General features: G+C 42.7%; 1 protein-coding gene across 2 annotated transcripts in view; it reads left to right on the top strand.

The window, feature by feature from the left end:
• The window catches only part of strbp (spermatid perinuclear RNA binding protein), an 83,906-nt gene that overhangs the window by 43,560 nt on the left and 21,919 nt on the right, over positions 1-18,427 (top strand). For both annotated transcript variants that reach the window (XM_080047142.1, XM_080047143.1), the window contains exons 3-6: positions 5,086-5,239; positions 13,873-14,144; positions 14,661-14,829; positions 17,298-17,583. In XM_080047142.1, the coding sequence (XP_079903268.1) occupies positions 5,237-5,239; positions 13,873-14,144; positions 14,661-14,829; positions 17,298-17,583 (730 nt within the window). In that variant the 5' untranslated portion in view covers positions 5,086-5,236. The remainder of the gene's footprint in view (positions 1-5,085; positions 5,240-13,872; positions 14,145-14,660; positions 14,830-17,297; positions 17,584-18,427) is intronic.

The following is an 18,427-nucleotide window of genomic DNA, read 5'->3' as shown; positions in this document are numbered from 1 at the left end:
CTGTTTTTCTGTCAGTAGAGGAAAAGCAGGGTAAACAGAAAACCTATTTGCACCCTGCATGCTTTTCACAACAGAGGTGGTTAGAGAGGGATGCATGGGAGCGTGACTCTGCATCCAATCTGTGTATTGTGTGTCTCCTAATCCATAATAGAGAGTGTGTGTGTGTGTGTGTGTGTGTGTGTGTGTGTGTGTGTGTGTGTGTGTGTGTGTGTGTGTGTGTGTGTGTGTGTGTGTGTGTGTGTGTGTGTGTGTGTGTGTGTGTGTGTGTGTGTGTGTGTGTGTGTGTGTGTGTGTGTGTGTGTGTGTGTGTGTGTGTGTGTGTGTGTGTGTGTGCTCCCAAAACAAATTACCACACACTTTTGCAGATGTTTACCCAGATGCAAACATTGTGGCACCAATAACCCGAGTCAGTATCAATATAACACAGAGGCTACCACCACCCTCAAGCAGCCTTTCAGGTGTCCAATGAATGTGTAGACATGATTGTGTCAGAAATAACATTGCTAAGCGGAGCATTCATGAGACCTTATACCTATGAATAGTTATTTCAGAGAAAAATCAACACTCCCACTCTAAAATAAATTCAGAATAACATACACTTATTGCTGCCAGAAATATCACCTGTATTTCAGTCTGCTTAATTTCTCTGCAAAGATCAATGTTGTTGGCTTCACTGGGGTGCATCAAGGCGTTTGTACATTCATTGCTCAGGAAGAAGAAGAGTGTGTGACATGTGACAGCAGGGCATGAGCTGGAACTAACGTACAGAGCTGTGAGTACAGGACATATCAGCATGCAACAATACTTATTACACGCCACAATTTGAGACACAACACTTAATGAATTGGGTTAAATGTGTTTAACGCTTTCTACAAATAGTGGATTAACCCATCAGATGATTGCTTGAACTCAAGTTTAACGAAATATCTTTTGGGGTTTGACCCTTCGTAGACAAAACAAGTCATTTGAAGACATTTGGGACTTCAGTAAAATAGTGAGGGGCATTTGCTAATGTTTTTCTTGCATATTATTATTGAAAACCACAGGTTAGTTGCAGCCGTAAATGCGTATACATATGCTTGTCTCTCAGTGTTGTACAGACAACCATGACAACATGTGCATTCATTGGAAATGCAGCATGAACATGGGTAGGTGGCTATTAGACTAAATCACAGACTGCAACAAAAGAAATAAAGGGCGGAAGTGATAATTAGATAGATGGAAGTAGAATGATGTAAGCTGGTGTAACTTCATCTCTCTGTCTGGACTTTGTGTGTTTTGAGAATGATTATTTAATTCCCAAAAAACTGTGACGAGAAGCTTTTTTTTTTTTCTGGGACGTGGCCCCGAAGGCTTTCTCAGTTATTATCACACCACAGATGGTTTTTATAGTAGATCATTAGTTTTGGGGTTTCTCTAAAGCTCCCTGACAAAAGAAGAAAAAATAGATACTAAAATCTCGAGGTATTTATTAATTCATTAGGCTATATATTTTTTGTATCTTTTTTATGTTAGATTTCTCCTCCAGCTACTCTGAAAATGTAACCACGCACACATTAATCTGAGGCCCTGACACAGTGGTGAACTGATGAAATATAATAATGTTTGTGTTGAATGTTGGTATCCTGCTGGCACTGAGACTGCTGGGTGAAACGCTTTCCTTCCAACCTCCGCTACAATCATCAAAACATTTGCCCATCGCAAAACTACTAGAGTAGTTGGGAAGCCGAAGGATTTAAAAGGGCTGATTACAATATTCGGGCAGATAATCAAAACTCTCTAAAAAGGCAATACAATGTGAAAATATGCTCCTCCGATGCTAATTAGCACATACTCTCTCTCTCTAGGCTTTTGTCAATCCTCTGTTTATCCCTCACTCAGTCTCCTCCAGTGCTGCTCATCTGATTTGACGCTTATCAGATGAGAAAGGTGTAAATTGCTGCTCAGAGCCATCTCAGCAAATTCCCCAGCTCTGCTATCCCTCATTCATCTTTCAATCAGTTACCAGCCCTTGTTTCTTAGCCTCTAGCCTGAAACCGCCATGTAATCACCCACTCTTGGCTATAGCGAGGACACAGCACAGGTGTGTGTGTGTGTGTGTGTGTGTGTGTGTGTGTGTGCGTGTGTGTGCGTGTGCGTGTGTGCGCATGCGCGTGTGCGTTTGTTTCCCTGTTGGCATAAACCTCTATAAGGAGGAATACATCTAATGACTATGGAACCAAATTGAGGTGTGTGTGTGTGTGTGTGTGTGTGTGTGTGTTTCCCCGTTGGCATACACTTCTATAAGGAATACATTTAATGACTATGAAATTGGGGTGATTGTGATATCGTGTGTGTGTGTGTGTGTGTGTGTGTGTGTGTGTGTGTGTGTGTGTGTGTGTGTGTGTGTGTGTGTGTGTGTGTGTGTGTGTGTGTGTGTGTGTGTGTGTGTGTGTGTGTGTGTGTGTGTGTGTGTGTGTGTGTGTGTGTGTGTGTGTGTGTGTGTGTGTGTGTGTGTGTGTGCAATGAGCAGATCTATGCATGTGTGTGTGCACATGCTAAAGCCACTACAAGCGTTAATGAGACAGGGCTCCTGACAGTTTTTTTTTCCGTCTTTTCTTTTCTCTGGAGAAAAACACACAATCACACATTAATGATCCAGCAGGATGGTGTTAATAAGAGAGAAGAGGAAGACAATGGAAAATGTATACTTCTGGGACGCATAGAAAAATAGATGGAGGGTGATAGAAATCATGTAATAATTGGTTAGTGTGAACCCCATGGAAGAAAAACACCTCAAAAGGGATTCATGAACAGACAGGCAACACTCGGTCATGCATGTGAAAACACAGTCCCCCTTGTCCACCTAAGCCCTGGTGGGAGGAAGCATTTTATTTAGTCAAATTCACAAAACATAATGCACGGTGTATTTTTCATTTGCCCACACTTGATTTTAATGAGAGAAAAATGAGAAAGGAAAGTGGCACGAGAGCGAAAACAAAGGGAAGGGGGGAATTGGTGGCTGTTGTTGTTTTTATCATTGGATTGCTTTGATAATGAGAATGGAACAGGGGGCCGGCACGTTGCTATTATGCCTCTTGGCGGGGTGTTAGGGTCCGTGTCTGCCTGTGTGCATTTGTGTGTGTGTCTGTACACTATAATCATGGGGCATACAATGCCAAGTGTTGGCTGCAAGGTATGACGAAGGGCGAAACACGAGTGCATGGACACACACACACCGTTGCTGCCAGGTGTGTTGAGGTGGTAATTGTCAGTGTGGCCGGCCAGCTGCCAGGGGCTTAGCGAGAGAGAGAGCCAGGGAGAAAATGAGGAGGAACCCTCTGTCGGTTAGTCTGTTTGCCCCAGGGGCCGGCTCAATGTCTGTGGGTCGCCAATTCCCCCTCCTTCCCCCCTGTGCACCACTGCATATTCTCATTAGAGTTCTTTTTTTCTGCTTGTCCTATTTGTCTTCCACCATCTTCTCCCCTCATGTGTTCTTGTTGTCCCTGGATCCCATGGAGCTTTCACTGAGGAGGGATCACCACCACCATTCAATCCACCCAGTGTGTGTTTATCTGTTTTAGTGTGCCCTGACATCTCCCCTGAAGAATTAGTTTTCTACCATGCCTTGTTATTGTCAGCATACAGTTAAGTTTATTTATCATTTTTGAATTACCCCAACTTCCATTTTTAAATATTCCTCACCTGTTTGAGCAGCTTATCCCCCCTGAGTCGGGCAGACCTTTGAGACACTCTCACGTGAACACACACAGACATGCATGGATCTGTAAATGTCATTGCTCTGGTTTTTGAGTGTGACCAGATGCGCCTGTGTACCATCAGTGGTGGTGCTGTTGACATTTGGTGTTGTGAATAGGGACGTTGTGCGTCTGTTTCGCCTCGGCTTGCTCCGGAGTCAGCACTGATAAAACTTGGCCTGTGTTTTTTCATAGCAACACCAGATGTATACAGTTTACTTTAGGCAGTCCTAAGATGAGCTGAAGAAGTCACAAGCAACTTCTTTGTTCAAGGATCCTTTAAGGTTAAAATTTTCAGTTACGATCCATTTAGTTTAAGAACATCCTGATTATCATTGTAGGAGGCATGGGAAACTGATTGGTTCACTTGCATTGATTTTTGTTATCGATTGTATTAAATGTATTCTTGTTTTTTAGAGAGCTTTTACATGTTTTTTTCAGTATTGCTTTACTGTCACCTCTGTGTCTCATTCACTGAAAGAAAGACATGACAAGAAGATGTAAGGTTAGAACCAATAGCTGTCTCACATTGAATTGGAAGGAGCTCTCTCTAGGTTAATGCCCCCCCCCCAGCACTAAATACTGTCATATGAAGTCCTATAGGAGTTTTGTCAGTCCCTTTTTCTTTCCTGTGGCCCTCTCTCTGAGTGAAAAGGAAGTGCATTAGAGTAAAACATCACACTTTGTTGCTGCTTCTCCATGAAAGTGGTTGAAAATGTCAACGTGCATTTGTAATTGGTTTGCCAAGGTTTGGGCTCACTTCTAGGCACACTCATCCTGTGCGTCTTTGTTGTGTTTGTGTGTCTGTGCATGTGTTTGCATGTGCGTGTCTGTGTGAGTGGGGGTGAAGGAGGTTGTGTTCGGGCTTAAGTGTGTAACCCAGTGTATGAAAACAAGTGCATGTTTGTGTTACACCAACCTCGCTCAGACCCCTGCCAGCTCATGAAAAATGAATGAAGGCGTGTGCGTGTGCGTGTGTGTGTGTGTGTGTGTGTGTGCGTGCGCGTGTGCGTGTGTGTTTTGTCAGATATTTTACTCAAGGACAGGGACTGGACCCCTGCTTAGAAAGAGAAAGAGAGAGATTTATGTCACGAGGGAAAAATCAAGGTATGGGTGGAAGTGGGTTCTGCTGGGTTAGACAGATGTCAGTTGAGTTTGACGGGGGGGTTGATTGCTGGTTAGATTATCATGCTGCTGCCTTGTTTTGAACCTTTGTTGCCTTTGTTTCTCATTATTTTAAAGTATTTTCTTTCTGTATCATATCATCTAGTTATTGACACTTCCTCCTATTGTTGTTGAGGCACTCATCAATCTCTCTCTCTCTCTCTCTCTCTCTCTCCCTCTCCAGGGTGACAGTGGAGACACATGAGGAGCGGAAACGTCTTGACAGCAACATCCTGACCGACACATCCATTTTTGCTTCTGCACCTCCACCAAGCCGCCCAGTCAGAAGGAAGGAAAGGGAAACGTGTGTGTGACCACTTCCTCCGCCTGCAGGCATGGTAATACTAACTCTCTGTATAGGCCGGCCTGTATTGTAGTATTGTACTGCTGCTGGGTGCTGCAGTGTGCTTGCTTGCTGGCTCATTAGCCACAATAGAGCAAAGGGGAATGTGTTCACAACTGATAGGGCCTAAAAAGTTCAATCTGATAACTTGTGCTAGACATGACAACACAGAGGGAGAGATACCTGATCAGAGAGCTATAGTGCAGACGGATAGGTAGCTATTGCGTCATAGGGTGAGGGAGTGTACAAGCTATACTGTATGTTAGCATTGGGGGGAAGTGCAGAAGTAGAAGACAAGCAAAGTAAAGGAGTTGAAGAACAATGGAAGGAAACAGGAGAAGAGTGACATGGAAGGGGATTGTAAAAAACCGAGAGAGAGAAGAAAAAAAACTGTGAGTTGAATAACTTTTGGCTGTTCATTTGGTTTTTCTAAATCAAGAAAATCTCATATGCGTATATATTCCTACAGTTGGATTACTACTAATTATGTATGGAATTATTGTGTTGCATCCTACATGTATTCACTTGTTATGGTTGAATAGCAATAGCACAAGAGGTGGGCTAAATAAGTACCCTGTTGTTTAGTGGAAGACTCAAAAAGATCAGAGAGAGCAGTAGACAGAGAGAATGACAGGCGGGGGTTAGATAAGATCATAAAAACATAAGTGATGGACAGAAACATGGGAGATGAAAAGCGCAAAGAATGCGGAAAAAGGCAAAAACAGGGGCGTGGAGTGGTGAAATTGAGAGGAGGAGGTGAAGAGCTAGGAGAGAGGTAGAGGTAGAGAGAGGGCCAGACGAAGAATTGATTAATGGGATAGGCCTGTGACAATGGGAGCCCTTTTCTCCCGAGGGGAGGAGCAGAGTAGAAGATGAATTATTTAAAAAGCAGAAAAAAAGTAGAGAAAGGGAAGGGAGTGGAAGAGTGTGGCGTGTATTTGGGGAGGAGGGGAAAAGAAGGGAAAGAAAGGGGGACGTGGAGGGGTGAAATTGAACGATAGAGAGGAAACAACGAGATGTTGCTGAGGTTGGACTCTGCAGATGGGGGCATGTGGTTGAGCTCATAAATATCCAAGGTTAATGAGACAAGTGTGTGTGTGTGTGTGTGTGTGTGTGTGTGTGTGTGTGTGTGTGTGTGTGTGTGTGTGTGTGTGTGTGTGTGTGTGTGTGTGTGTGTGTGTGTGTGTGTGTGTGCGTGCCTGCAGCTTGCGAACACAGTGCTGTGATTAGTCTGGAGTTATGGTGGTGATGCAGCAGTGTGTGGGGGTGACCTTGGCACAAGGTGTCACAACATAAACTGCACAATACGCCAAACAACTTATTTATCGATTTTTCCTCCGAAGCGTTCTGAATTTCATGAATACATGTGTATTCAACTATTCATGCCCGCTGCATTTCTCCCAGTGTCCCGTTGCTTACCCCACACTCACCATTTTTGGTTCAATTATCTTGTGTCTGTCAAGCGTGTTGTGTGGCTTGGTCCTTGTCACCACAGTTTTCTTAAGGAAAGCCTTGCCGAAGATGCTAAGCTAAGAGTACGACAATATTTCATTTTTCTATTTAATTATAATGTCTTTCTTTTTCTTCCACATAAAATCACTTTATTTAATTGCATTCTGGTTATTTGTGTCTGGTATTTCTCATGTAGACATGACCATACTCAATACTGTGTAATGGAATGGCCGGAAAGCATGTAAAGTCACCTCGTCTGCTTTTAGGGCTCCGGTCATAATATTTTATAGGTAAGGCAATAAAGCTTTTAGGCAATGCCGACACATTAAAGGAGGGCAAAGGGCATGAATGAATAAAAAGCTCTTCCTTTAGTTTAAAGCAGGATGGCTACTGTAGTTTGGGGGAGGCTGGTTTATTAGCTTGATTGATAACATCAGACTAGATGAATGTGGTCTTGGCTAAAACGAAACAGGCTGGGAATTGTGCACGCACTGATGTTGGTGACGTTTTGTGTATTGCCCTGCGCTATATTTTTCTAGTTTTCCATGTGTCTGTTTTTATCCCATGTGAACAGGACACTTGAGAGGTCCTGTTTGACGTGGACAGCCTTTTGTTGCTAAAATATGCTGCCATGAATGTGATATTGCTCATATATGTTAATGTATGCGCGTACCTTGCTATCGTGTGCACTTATATGTGTGACTGTACGCATGTGGTTATTTAAGAGAGAGAGAGATAGAGAGAGACAGAGAGAGAGAGAGAGATAAAGGGCACAATAAAACAGGATAGTCGAGTGTGGCGGGTCGGCCTGCCAAGCAGAGTGTAGATAAATCACAGAATGAATTTTTAATGCAATCTCCCCTTGGCTGCTGGATGTTACAGAGACAGCGCTGAGTTTGTGTGTGTGTGTGTGTGTGTGTGTGTGTGTTGCTTGCCCTGTCACTGCTTGGCCTATACAGCGATGAATTTGTATTTGAAATTTTTGTATTTTCTTTTTCTCCTTCAAATTCACTTGGTTTCATGTTCGAATAAAAAGAGGATGACACCTTTTTCTCTTGAAATTGTTCCGCCCTTTTATTTATGGGTGACAATGTTATTTTTCTGGCTTTTTGGTATGGTTTTTTTTAGCTTGACGTCCTTTTGGCCTGCGTTGTCAGCTTCATTTCAAACAAAGCTTTGTTTCCACTGTCTGGCAAAAGAAATATGAAAATCCAGTTTGTATTTTTCCTCACTGCATCAGCTTCAGTGGATCTCCCAGCTGTGGGTCGACCTGGTTTGTTTACCTTTGGAAGGTGTCTCCACCTCTCTGTCATCCCTTTTTCTCTCTCTCTCTCTCCCTCCTGCTCTCTCTTCACAGTACCTCAAAGTGAGTGCTGCTGCCATCTAGGCTCTCAGCAAGTACGCACTTTAGGCACATGACTTATTAAATAATAAAAGCACGCAAGCAACTCCTCAGGTGACATCTGCCAAAACGCACACACAGTAAAAGGTTCCTAAATGGGGCAATAGGCAATAAATATATATTTTGGTGATGAAAGAAAGGTATTTAGTGTCACTCCGATTACAGCTTGTCCTTGGCATGGGGTCATGTAAGTTATAGCAGATGGCCACACACAGACAGACAGGATGAGACAGGCAGCGATGGAGGGAAAAGTCATTGGATTTGGCTCCTGCTAAAGTCAAGTAGCATCTACTGACAAGACAGGTTGTGTGTCCTACCACAACACCTTGAACTGAAATGGTTTTACTGCAGGACATTAAGGACAGAATGGGGTTAGGGGGTGATGGATGGATGGATGGAAGTGTGTGTGTGTGTGTGCCTTTTGTAATTGATTGTATGGGTTTTGTGTGTGCTTGTGTCACTCATGATTCAGATGTTAAGTGTCCGTTTCAACAAATTTGGTATATTATTTTGGCCAGGACATTTACAGCGTTTTTCTTCTTCTTGCGTTAGTGTGTGAGCACATTGGTTGTAAATGCTGTGTAATGTGGTTATGTAACATCGGCCCCACCAGCCGGCCGGCCTCACTGGTGCATGAAATGGAGTGTAATTGGTAAGTGTGTGGTCTAAAAGCACTACGCAACAATGGCATATGAAGGTATACACACACACAGATCATGGTGTGTGCTGGTGGTGGTGGGCCTCACACACAGAAAGACAGCTGGGATTTAGCAGTCACATGTGTGTGTGTCCGTTTCTGTGTCCATAGGAAGAATTGCAGACAACACACTTAGGCTTCCCTGTATGAATTATTTTTCGGATTGTGTTAAATGTTTGCTTAAAAAAATACACTGTCTGACTGCACTTGTATATACTACCATGCCAAAATGTCCCAGTTTCCCTTCCGACAGTGAAATAATGTTTTTATTACAAGTTTAAAAACATAATTTGTAGCGTTTTAGAAGCATAAAACAAGAAGAAGAAAAAAATACATTAAACCGCTCTGTTAGAAGCTGATTTTAATAGTAGTTTTCATTTAGAGTCAGTGTTTTAAACCAATACTCTAATTATGCTCCATTTTGTGGGGATGTCTAATCCTTGGAGATGTTAAAGGAGAGTTCTGTAGTTTTTTTTATTTTCACATGTTTGGCCATCGTTCAATCAGAAAACATTAGCATGTGCTAATGTAGAACAGGTCTTCTGATCATTTGTGTTTAGCTCCTGTAGTGTATTTCGTTATGACACATTCTAAGATTACTGATAATCAGGAAATTGTTTAATTACATGCATACTTAACTATAAGGGGAGCCAGGAGCAGCTCTCGTGGGTATATGTGTGTGCAGAGTGGATTGCTTAAGTTGAGTAAGCAAGCAGGCTGATCTGTAGATCATTCAAATTGCACACAAAAGGAGACTCCGGGGTGACTGTCTGGTGAGGGCAATTTAGGACAGTCTGGCTTGGGTTTACATGTCTCGGGGGGGAAAAGGTGAAGGTCTAATAGCTAATGTATTGGCTAAATTACTGAATAAGACTTCTTAGTGCCCCACGAGATATCGCCTCCAGGGATTGATTAACACAGATGTCCTCTGAAACCGTAGGTCAGAGTTAGTTAGGGTCCACCAATCAGGAGTTAGGCGAGGTGGAGCTTACTGACCTAAGGACCAATCAGCTCACTTAGATTTTCAGATTAAAGGCCACCACAATTCAGGAAGAGACAGGTTTTTAGCTTACAGGAATTCTTCATAGCTTTTTGTTTTATGCATGTACCTCTATTAGTTTTTGGCTACAAACACTTTAACTTTTTATGGGCTTCGTTTTGACTGCAGTGTGAGTTTTGTTGTAAATAAAATAATTATTCCTGGGACCTCCTCATCTGCCTCAAACTGCGTCTTCTTTCATCAACCCACTACCAACGCCGTTTTTCTGAGTAAAGGCCGGAAAATATACTGCACTCCAAACCAAGTGGTTTGAGATAATACGTCTTAACTGTTGACTTGTTTTACAACACGTCTAATCTTCTTAACAGCTTGTGTTTCTTGCCAGGCAGGCAAACATTTCTGTGGAATTTGTTGTTAATTTTTTCCTAATCCATTAAAGCATAATGTTAAAACTTACTTCTAACGTGATATATTTATTTTGGAGACTAGACAGCAGAAAACTCCCTACCAGACGCCTGCATTTCATTTTCCCCTTACAAGGGATCAGCTTTAGGTCAATGTGCTAAAATTGGACACAGTCTAATTAAGTGTTAGTGACACAGGGGAGTGGGATAGAAACCGTTTTTGACTTAACCGTCATGTATGATTTTTTTTGCTTTCACATGTGCAGAGGGAACATATTGCGTGATTGACCTCTTAGGTTATGTACCGGTCAGGGTGGATTCAAGGACAAGCGTCTTGGAGCAGATAGAGGTTGCGTCTTGGTGTGTGGTGTGGGTATAATCAGGTTGTTTAAAGGGCACAAGATCAACTTAAGCTGCTTCAACACAGAGCAATATGCTAGTACTACTGATACTGTTACTTTTTATAATTACCATGAAAGTTTCCTCCACCATTCTCTGAAATAGCTGTGAAACTGCCAAATCCTGCATCCCTTCCGATCTCTGCTACAGTAGTTTACTTATCATGTCACTTGTCTAAATGTCTGCAACATTATCTGGGCACACGCTGGCCTAGGGGCTCGATTCCTGTCACTGAGTCCTCCTTAACTGCTCTGATTTACATGGTGATCAGAGCAGAGCTGGGCATCAACCCCCCCCTCGGTGGAGTAGTACAGGCATACACACACACACACACACACACACACACACACACACACACACGCACACACACGCATTTACACTGTCTTCGCAATGCGGTTTATGGCTGCAGAAGCGACCATTAGCCACGGCTCATAAAATCTGCGACATGTTGGTCTGTTAAACACTGCGCTGCGAAGGCACACAAGTATAAAAGATACACCCGTGCATGTAGGTACACACACACAGACACACACACATACACATTCACAAACTCGCAGTTACACCTTTTTTGTGCAAAGATTTGGGCTTAGGCCAAAAAAAATTATCTATAAAAATAGGAGATAAAACGTCACCTGGACAGTTACTTGGAGCTCAATAAATGTTTAAGTACAAGGATTTGTTTCAATATTAAGCAACAATTTTTTTTCACTGGCTAAAAATGCCAATATCTCTGACAGTTTATGATGTAAACAGTTTTAAGAGTCCGATGACAGCATTGAGACATGATGATTTAAAAAAATTGTATTACACACGTTTAATACCAGCATATTATTTCGCTATCTAAATTCACTCCACGTCAGCCGAGTGTGCCTTACCAAAGTGTTCCCAGTGGGAACGGATGTCTAACTCTGCAAAATGTTTGTGCCACACTCAACACACGGAACCAAGCAGGCTGTGAGCCACCGCATCCATTGTGCTGTGCTTGTCCTCCTTTCTGTTAATGGCTTTATCACACACATTCTGGTGAAAGAGAGTGTCACCAGAGTTCAATTAGGAATCGAGGGAAGTGTGTGTGTGTGTGTGTGTGTGTGTGTGTGTGTGTGTGTGTGTGTGTGTGTGTGTGTGTGTGTGTGTGTGTGTGTGTGTGTGTGTGTGTGTGTGTGTGTGTGTGTGTGTGTGTGTGTGTGTGTGTGTGTGTGTGTGTGTGTGTGTGTGTGTGTGTGTGTGTGTGTGTGTGTGTGTGTTCAATTGGTCCTTGGATCTCAAGTAGGTTGATAGTAGCACTCAAACTACCCTATCTGTACTACTCTGAGAAGAAAGGTCATATCTCGTGTGTGTGTGTGTGTGTGCATGCCTAGTGTGGTTGTCTTGTGAGTACATGTGTGTAGTGAATGAAAGGAAATGTGGGTCTTTTAGATAAGCAGCTGGTTGAGAGCAGCCCCCTCATGTTGTACCTCAGGCTCCCCAGCGTAGTGTGACAACCCTCTATTGAATAAAGACTGTCGTCATCCTTCAGAATAAAGTTACAAGATAAAAATAAAGTACCTCATACTCTTAGATATAATATCTTTAAAAGAAAGATTAAATACATCAAAGCTGTAGTGAATTCTGGTTGATAATGTTTTTTTAATTATATAAATATGCAAAGCTAATGCAGAGAAATACATATATAACGTATGTGGTGTTTCTGCTAGCCGTATAAGCACCGTGGAATCATTTTGAAATAATGTGTTATGACAAGCATTGTAATATAATTATGCGCTGCACAGGTATTCCTGTTATTAATTATACATTTGCCCCAGAGGATATGCATTATGTGTATTGCTGGGAAGGTTCTGCTTTGATAATAAATCATAATGCATCCTTAATGTAATTATGCTTGCAAAGAGGTTATGAGTTCCCTATTGTATCAGTACAACATACTGTATAAACCATATCGGTGGATACTTAATGGTCAGATGTTTGGGTCATCTCATACATAAGTGCTTTGCTTTTTTAAGATTTAGCCTCATAAAATGGCACCCACTGAAATTTGCTGTGAGACACGGAAAGACATACAATTTACACTTTTTTGCCTCATATGAATGCCCATAAGCCCAGGGACCCATCTGCTTGGTATTAATTGTGTGCAAATCTCAAAGGCCCCCTGTCGTTTTTGTCTTCCTTCCATGGTTTTTCTTCCATAAACCTCACCAGAGACCAAAGAAAGGAGCAAATGAGAGAGAGTGAGGAGCTGACATGTTATATTCCCATGGCCAGAATGCCTGATTGAATCAGGACAGGTGGTGGAGAGAGGATGTGAGGATGGTGGGTCAGATGAATTTCTAATAGCTGACTGTGTGTGTGTGTGTGTGTGTGTGTGGACGTGCCTGTATGCATGCATGCATGAGTGCAGGGTCAGTGCCATGAAATGGGAGCTGTCACTGAGTTAAGAATTGTATATATTTCCCCATAAAAAAGAGATACATGTCCATTCTGCATGAAAGCAAAACACACTCCACACACACACACACACACACACACACACACACACACACACACACACAAAGCTATTTATATAGTCACGCTTGGTTGGACAGTAAGTGACAGGTTTTGTGTGGTTTTGACTTTGCTGTTGGGTTGTATAGAAATTATATGTGCGAATGTCAAGTCAAGTCAATTTTATGTCAATTTCTGCAATATGTGCCAGACAAACAGAGGAATGGAAAATACGTTCCTCTCCGACCCACTGTGCAAAACGTACAAAGGATAAAAAAAGAAAAGTAATATTTGCAATGAATACATTCCTAAATGTAAGGCATAACCAAACGGTATCGAAAGCTTCCAGAACCAGAGTTCTTGGGAGCAGAGGGAAGGTGTGTGTGTGTGTGTGTGTGTGTGTGTGTGTGTGTGTGTGTGTGTGTGTGTGTGTGTGTGTGTGTGTGTGTGTGGTTTTCAATCTTGAGTGTTGTGATGGTCAGTACCCAACAGGGAGACCAAAGCTTGACTTGATGGATTAAAGCCAAATAGTTTTTTGAAAAACCTCTGTAGTTTTTTCCCGTTAAAGGTTTTTTTTTACTGGGAGTTTTTTCTCAGTCGATCTGAGGGTCTTAGGGCACAGGGTGTCATACTGTACGGAAAGGCAAGCCCACTGAGGCAAATGTCTTATTTGTGATATAGGGCTATACAAATACAACTGATAGTATTTGATTTGATTTGTAGTGGTGCCCTTGCTTTTGACAAAAAAATGGGATTGTGTTTTACTAAAAAAAAACACCTCTTCTTTGTCTTTCAGAGGTCCTTCCGTTCCTTCAGTAACGATGACCGCCACGTCATGGCCAAACACTCCACCATTTACCCCTCCTCACTGGAGCTGGAGGCCGTTCAGACGCTGGTGTCTACGGTGGAGTGTGCCCTCAAACACGTCTCTGATAGCCTGGATCACAGCAGCAGTAAAGCTACAGACCAACACAGCCAAGACGACAGCAAAGCAGCAGACACAACAGAGGAGGAGGATCCTGGAGACCAGCCCAGCAATAACACAGAAGACTCCACTGACAGCTACAGGTGCAGTGTTGACACATAGTAGAGCTGTAGCTTTTGTTGAACATTAAAATGCTAAAGGAATAGTTGGGGGGGGGGGGGGCCGAATGCACTTATTTGCTTTCTTGCATTCTTGATAGTAAGTTGATAAAAGGAGCCGCTGTTCCACAACCTTACACTCTCTGGGAACACTCCCATACTCTTCATGTATCTTTTTATGAATGGTGCACTTAAGGTCTTGAATTGTGTGCTCGGATCTTATTTTAATCTTGACTAGCACCTTGTATGGTCATCTGTTTATCATACAGCTGCTTTCAAAAATGACAAATAAACATATTTATTCAAATTCAAGTGTAGTTTAACACTAGACCTTTTGCCTGCCAAGGGATTTTAATCGACAGGAAATCGGAATTAGGATTAAGTGTTTGATAATGTGAGATGTTTTATTTCATATACAGTACATGCATTAACAGAGTACTTTTTGTTGAGCCTAGCACACCTTCATGATGCTTCCTATGCTTTATGTTGCTTCTCACACAGAGAGTCCAGCCACAGTGGCATGCTGTGTGGAGTGATGCGGATCGGCCTGGTGGCCAAAGGCCTCCTGATCAAAGGAGACATGGACCTGGAGCTGGTGCTGATGTGTAGAGACAAACCCACACAGACACTGCTGGACACTGTCTGTCACAATTTACCCACACAGATAGAGGTAAGAGACACACACACACACACACACACACACCCACACACACACACCCACACACACACACACACACACACACACACACACACACATACACTGATGCATGCATACTAATGCATAAGGCTGCTTCTTATTATTCTAGTCCTGTTATTTTTCTCGCTGACATACTGCTGACATACACACTGCTTAGCCTCACATCAAACCTTCAGTTCTATCATAGCATGTCGAACTACATCCAAAAAAAAGTATTTTTACTGCGCAGTTCTCTCAAATGTCAAAAATTAAGATATTTAGATATGATTCCATCTTGTGTGTGTGTGTGTGTGTGTGTGTGTGTATATTTCTGCTGAAGTTTGTCAATTCTCACAGCTATGTGCATGTGGTGGCATAAAGGCAAGCCAAAGACAGCAATATCGGCATTGAAAAGTTGAGAGGTTATGTGTGATTGATACTCTACCTCAGTGTCATGTTTCCGCATTCTCATGTCATTGCACAGAAGGTTCCTGTCGTACACACACACACACACACACACACACACACACACACACACACACACACACACACACACACACACACACACACACACACACTTGTAATGTTAATGATCTATCTTGTATTACATGTTTTTAATCCCTATGTAGTTCCAAGGGATTCACATCCTGTTTATATTTTATTAGATATAACGTGTGACAGAAAGGTGAACCTTTGCATTCACTTAAAACCTGCTGGAATAGAGAAGTATTTTGCAATGGCTAAGAACGTATTAAAAACTCTCCCACATGGCCGACCAGTGCAGCAAATTACTCGGTGAATAAATTCTGGCCCTGTGCCTCCTCTCTGCTCATTCTCTTTAGCAGTTAAGTGGTGTGTGCGTGTTTTTTGTGTGTGTGTGGGCGGGGGGTAATCCCATGTCTCGGCCCAGTGACCAAATATTCTGATTTTCTCATCAGAGCCAAATGGGATGTAGATGGGCCCACTGCGACTCGCTGCTCACTCAAACAGTGTTGGAAACACACACACACACACACACACACACACACACACACACACACACACACACACACACACACACACACACACACACACACACACTTGTTTTAGTAACTTTGGATTTCATTGGATAGAGTCTAAACCTCATTCAATCACATGCCTAACCCTAAATCCTTACCCTTATTCTAACCTAAATGTATTCATTGTTTTAACCAAATCCCCAAAACCAAATCTTCGACCTCAAATAGGTCAATTTTGTCCATACAATGGGACTGGGTGACAAATATTTAACCTAAATGCACACTTCAAATTAGAAAAAGAGCCAAATGTGCTATATTTAAAAGCAACACTATACCATACAGACATACTGTACTTATGCATCTGCAAAACATCACACACATGCTTCCTCAGGACTGATGATGTGTTTCAGTTCACATCTTCTGTTTATTCAGTAATTATTGTCAGTCATTACTTTATATGCTTTGTGCTTCTATGTGTACCTGTCTGTGCCTATAGGGGATAGTGAATGTGTTGATGTGTGCTGACTTTTTGTAAGTCTAAGTGTGGGCGAGGCTGTTGTTTTTACGAGAGCTTTTTTGTTGTTGTCGCGTGTAAGTTGTCACGGCCGTTATCCCATTCATTTTGTATGCAGGCACGAACGTGTGTGTGTGTGTGTGTGTGTGTGTGTGTGTGTGTGTGTGTGTGTGTGTGTGTGTGTGTGTGTGTGTGTGTGTGTGTGTGTGTGTGTGTGTGTGTGTGTGTGTGTGTGTGTGTGTGTGTGTGTGTGTGTGTGTGTGTGTGTGTGTGTGTGTGTGTGTGTGTGTGTGTGTGTGTGTGTGTGTGTTAAATGCATGCGTGGATCAAGTAACAAATGCTGGCTGCTGTGTGCGTCGACATGAATTCATTATCATCCGTACTTGTCAGAGCTGACCACCGAGGTCAGCAGTAATTGATTGCTTCCTTCAGAATGGGGGGTTGAATGAAGCGAAGTGTACATACAGATGGACAATTTCCCAAATAGATCTTTGTCTCTGAGAAATGACACGATAATAGTACACGTAAACCTACACACATTCTCATTACATTGCCTCTTAAAGTCATATCATCTATGAAAAGCTGCTATGGAAGTTGGACTATTTATAACAAATCTGTGTTTTTTTTTTGCCTATAATGATTTGTGGACAGACCAATCAGAGCTGTTTCTTACCTATCAAATTACTGCTTTAATCCAGGATAACAGTATTATCTTTGGAAACATTTTGAAATATTAAAGAGACATACACTGTGTCAGTTTTCTCATTTACTTTTGGATTCATTAAATATATCTCCTGTCAAACCTGTCAAATGTTATTGCGGCATCTGGCAGCAGCGGCAGGACTCAGACAGATTTATATATTTTTTTTTGCTTTTCTGCACTGAGTCCACTGAGTTGCGACCTTGACCCCTCTGACCAATCCAGTTCTGTCCCGTTTGACACATGACAGAAGCTGACAGAAGAGAAATACGAGGTCACCAGCTCCTTGCCCGAGGCCGCCATCTTGGTACGAACCGCCACGGAGCCCAGACTCACGCTGAAGATCACCCTCACCTCGCCCGCCATGAGAGAAGAGGGGGATGATGAAGAGGAGGAGGAAGAGGAACAGGAAATGGAGGATGGGGAAGAGGAAGAGTTGTGTGAGAATGGGGAGGGAGGAGAGGAAGAGAAGGAGAAGGAGAAGGAGAAGGCAGTGGAGGAGGAAGAGTCGCGGCAGGAGAAGAAAAATGAGCGAGGTAGGAACACAGATGATAGGACAATGCAGGAGCTGTTTTAGTCCACACCCCCAACACACAAACACACACACACACAATTACATATTTTTTGACCTGTATTTGTATATGTCATAGAACTAAAATAACTAACTGTTTTTGTTTTCAAGAGGGTTTGGCCTCATTGAAAGGTAGGAGTCAGCGATTTTGGAGAACACTGGTTGTCAATTTCATTATTTATTTTTTAAATCTGTGAATACCTTCTTAGAGGCTTTGCGTTTTTTTTTTTTCAGCGCACCCACAGTACGGACAGGTAGCGTTTTTTGGGAGGAGATATTCACTGATTTTGACAAAGTGATTTTGACAACAAGCGTTCTCCAGAATCGCTGACTCCACCTTTTTAACCAGTGCTGACAATAGACAAGAGAGATACAGGGACACGTACCAGGGGCTGAAACACACACAGGAACTTGCCATCTAACTGAGCCGGGGTTCAGTCTAATTGCAATCCCCCACCCCCCACCACCCCTTGCGCCTTTTTCATGTGTAGCAGGAACTGGTTATAATTGGTTTGTGGGAGGCAGGCCGGGGAGAGCAAGGCCAGCGAGGGCAGCGTAAATCAATAATGTAGCAATATAGCGAGCTGCCCATCCATCCTCTGGCTCCCATCCAACTAGGCACTCAGATCTCAGAGAGAGGGGATGAGAGATAGCTGCGAAGGTTAGCCGTACATCACGCCACATAGCACCCGGCAAAGATGGAGAAAGATGGCTCGTATTTCCTCCCTGGCACGCGGCAGGGGCACTCACACACATTCGTTTCAGGAGAAGACAGACGCACACACACACAGTCATATTTTACTACCTGA

Source organism: Ammodytes marinus, assembly GCF_949987685.1.
Source record: "Ammodytes marinus genome assembly, chromosome: 18".
Classification (NCBI taxonomy): Eukaryota; Metazoa; Chordata; class Actinopteri; order Uranoscopiformes; family Ammodytidae; genus Ammodytes; species Ammodytes marinus.
Note: the sequence above shows the minus strand (reverse complement) of the source record. Positions and strands in the feature narration are given on the sequence as shown.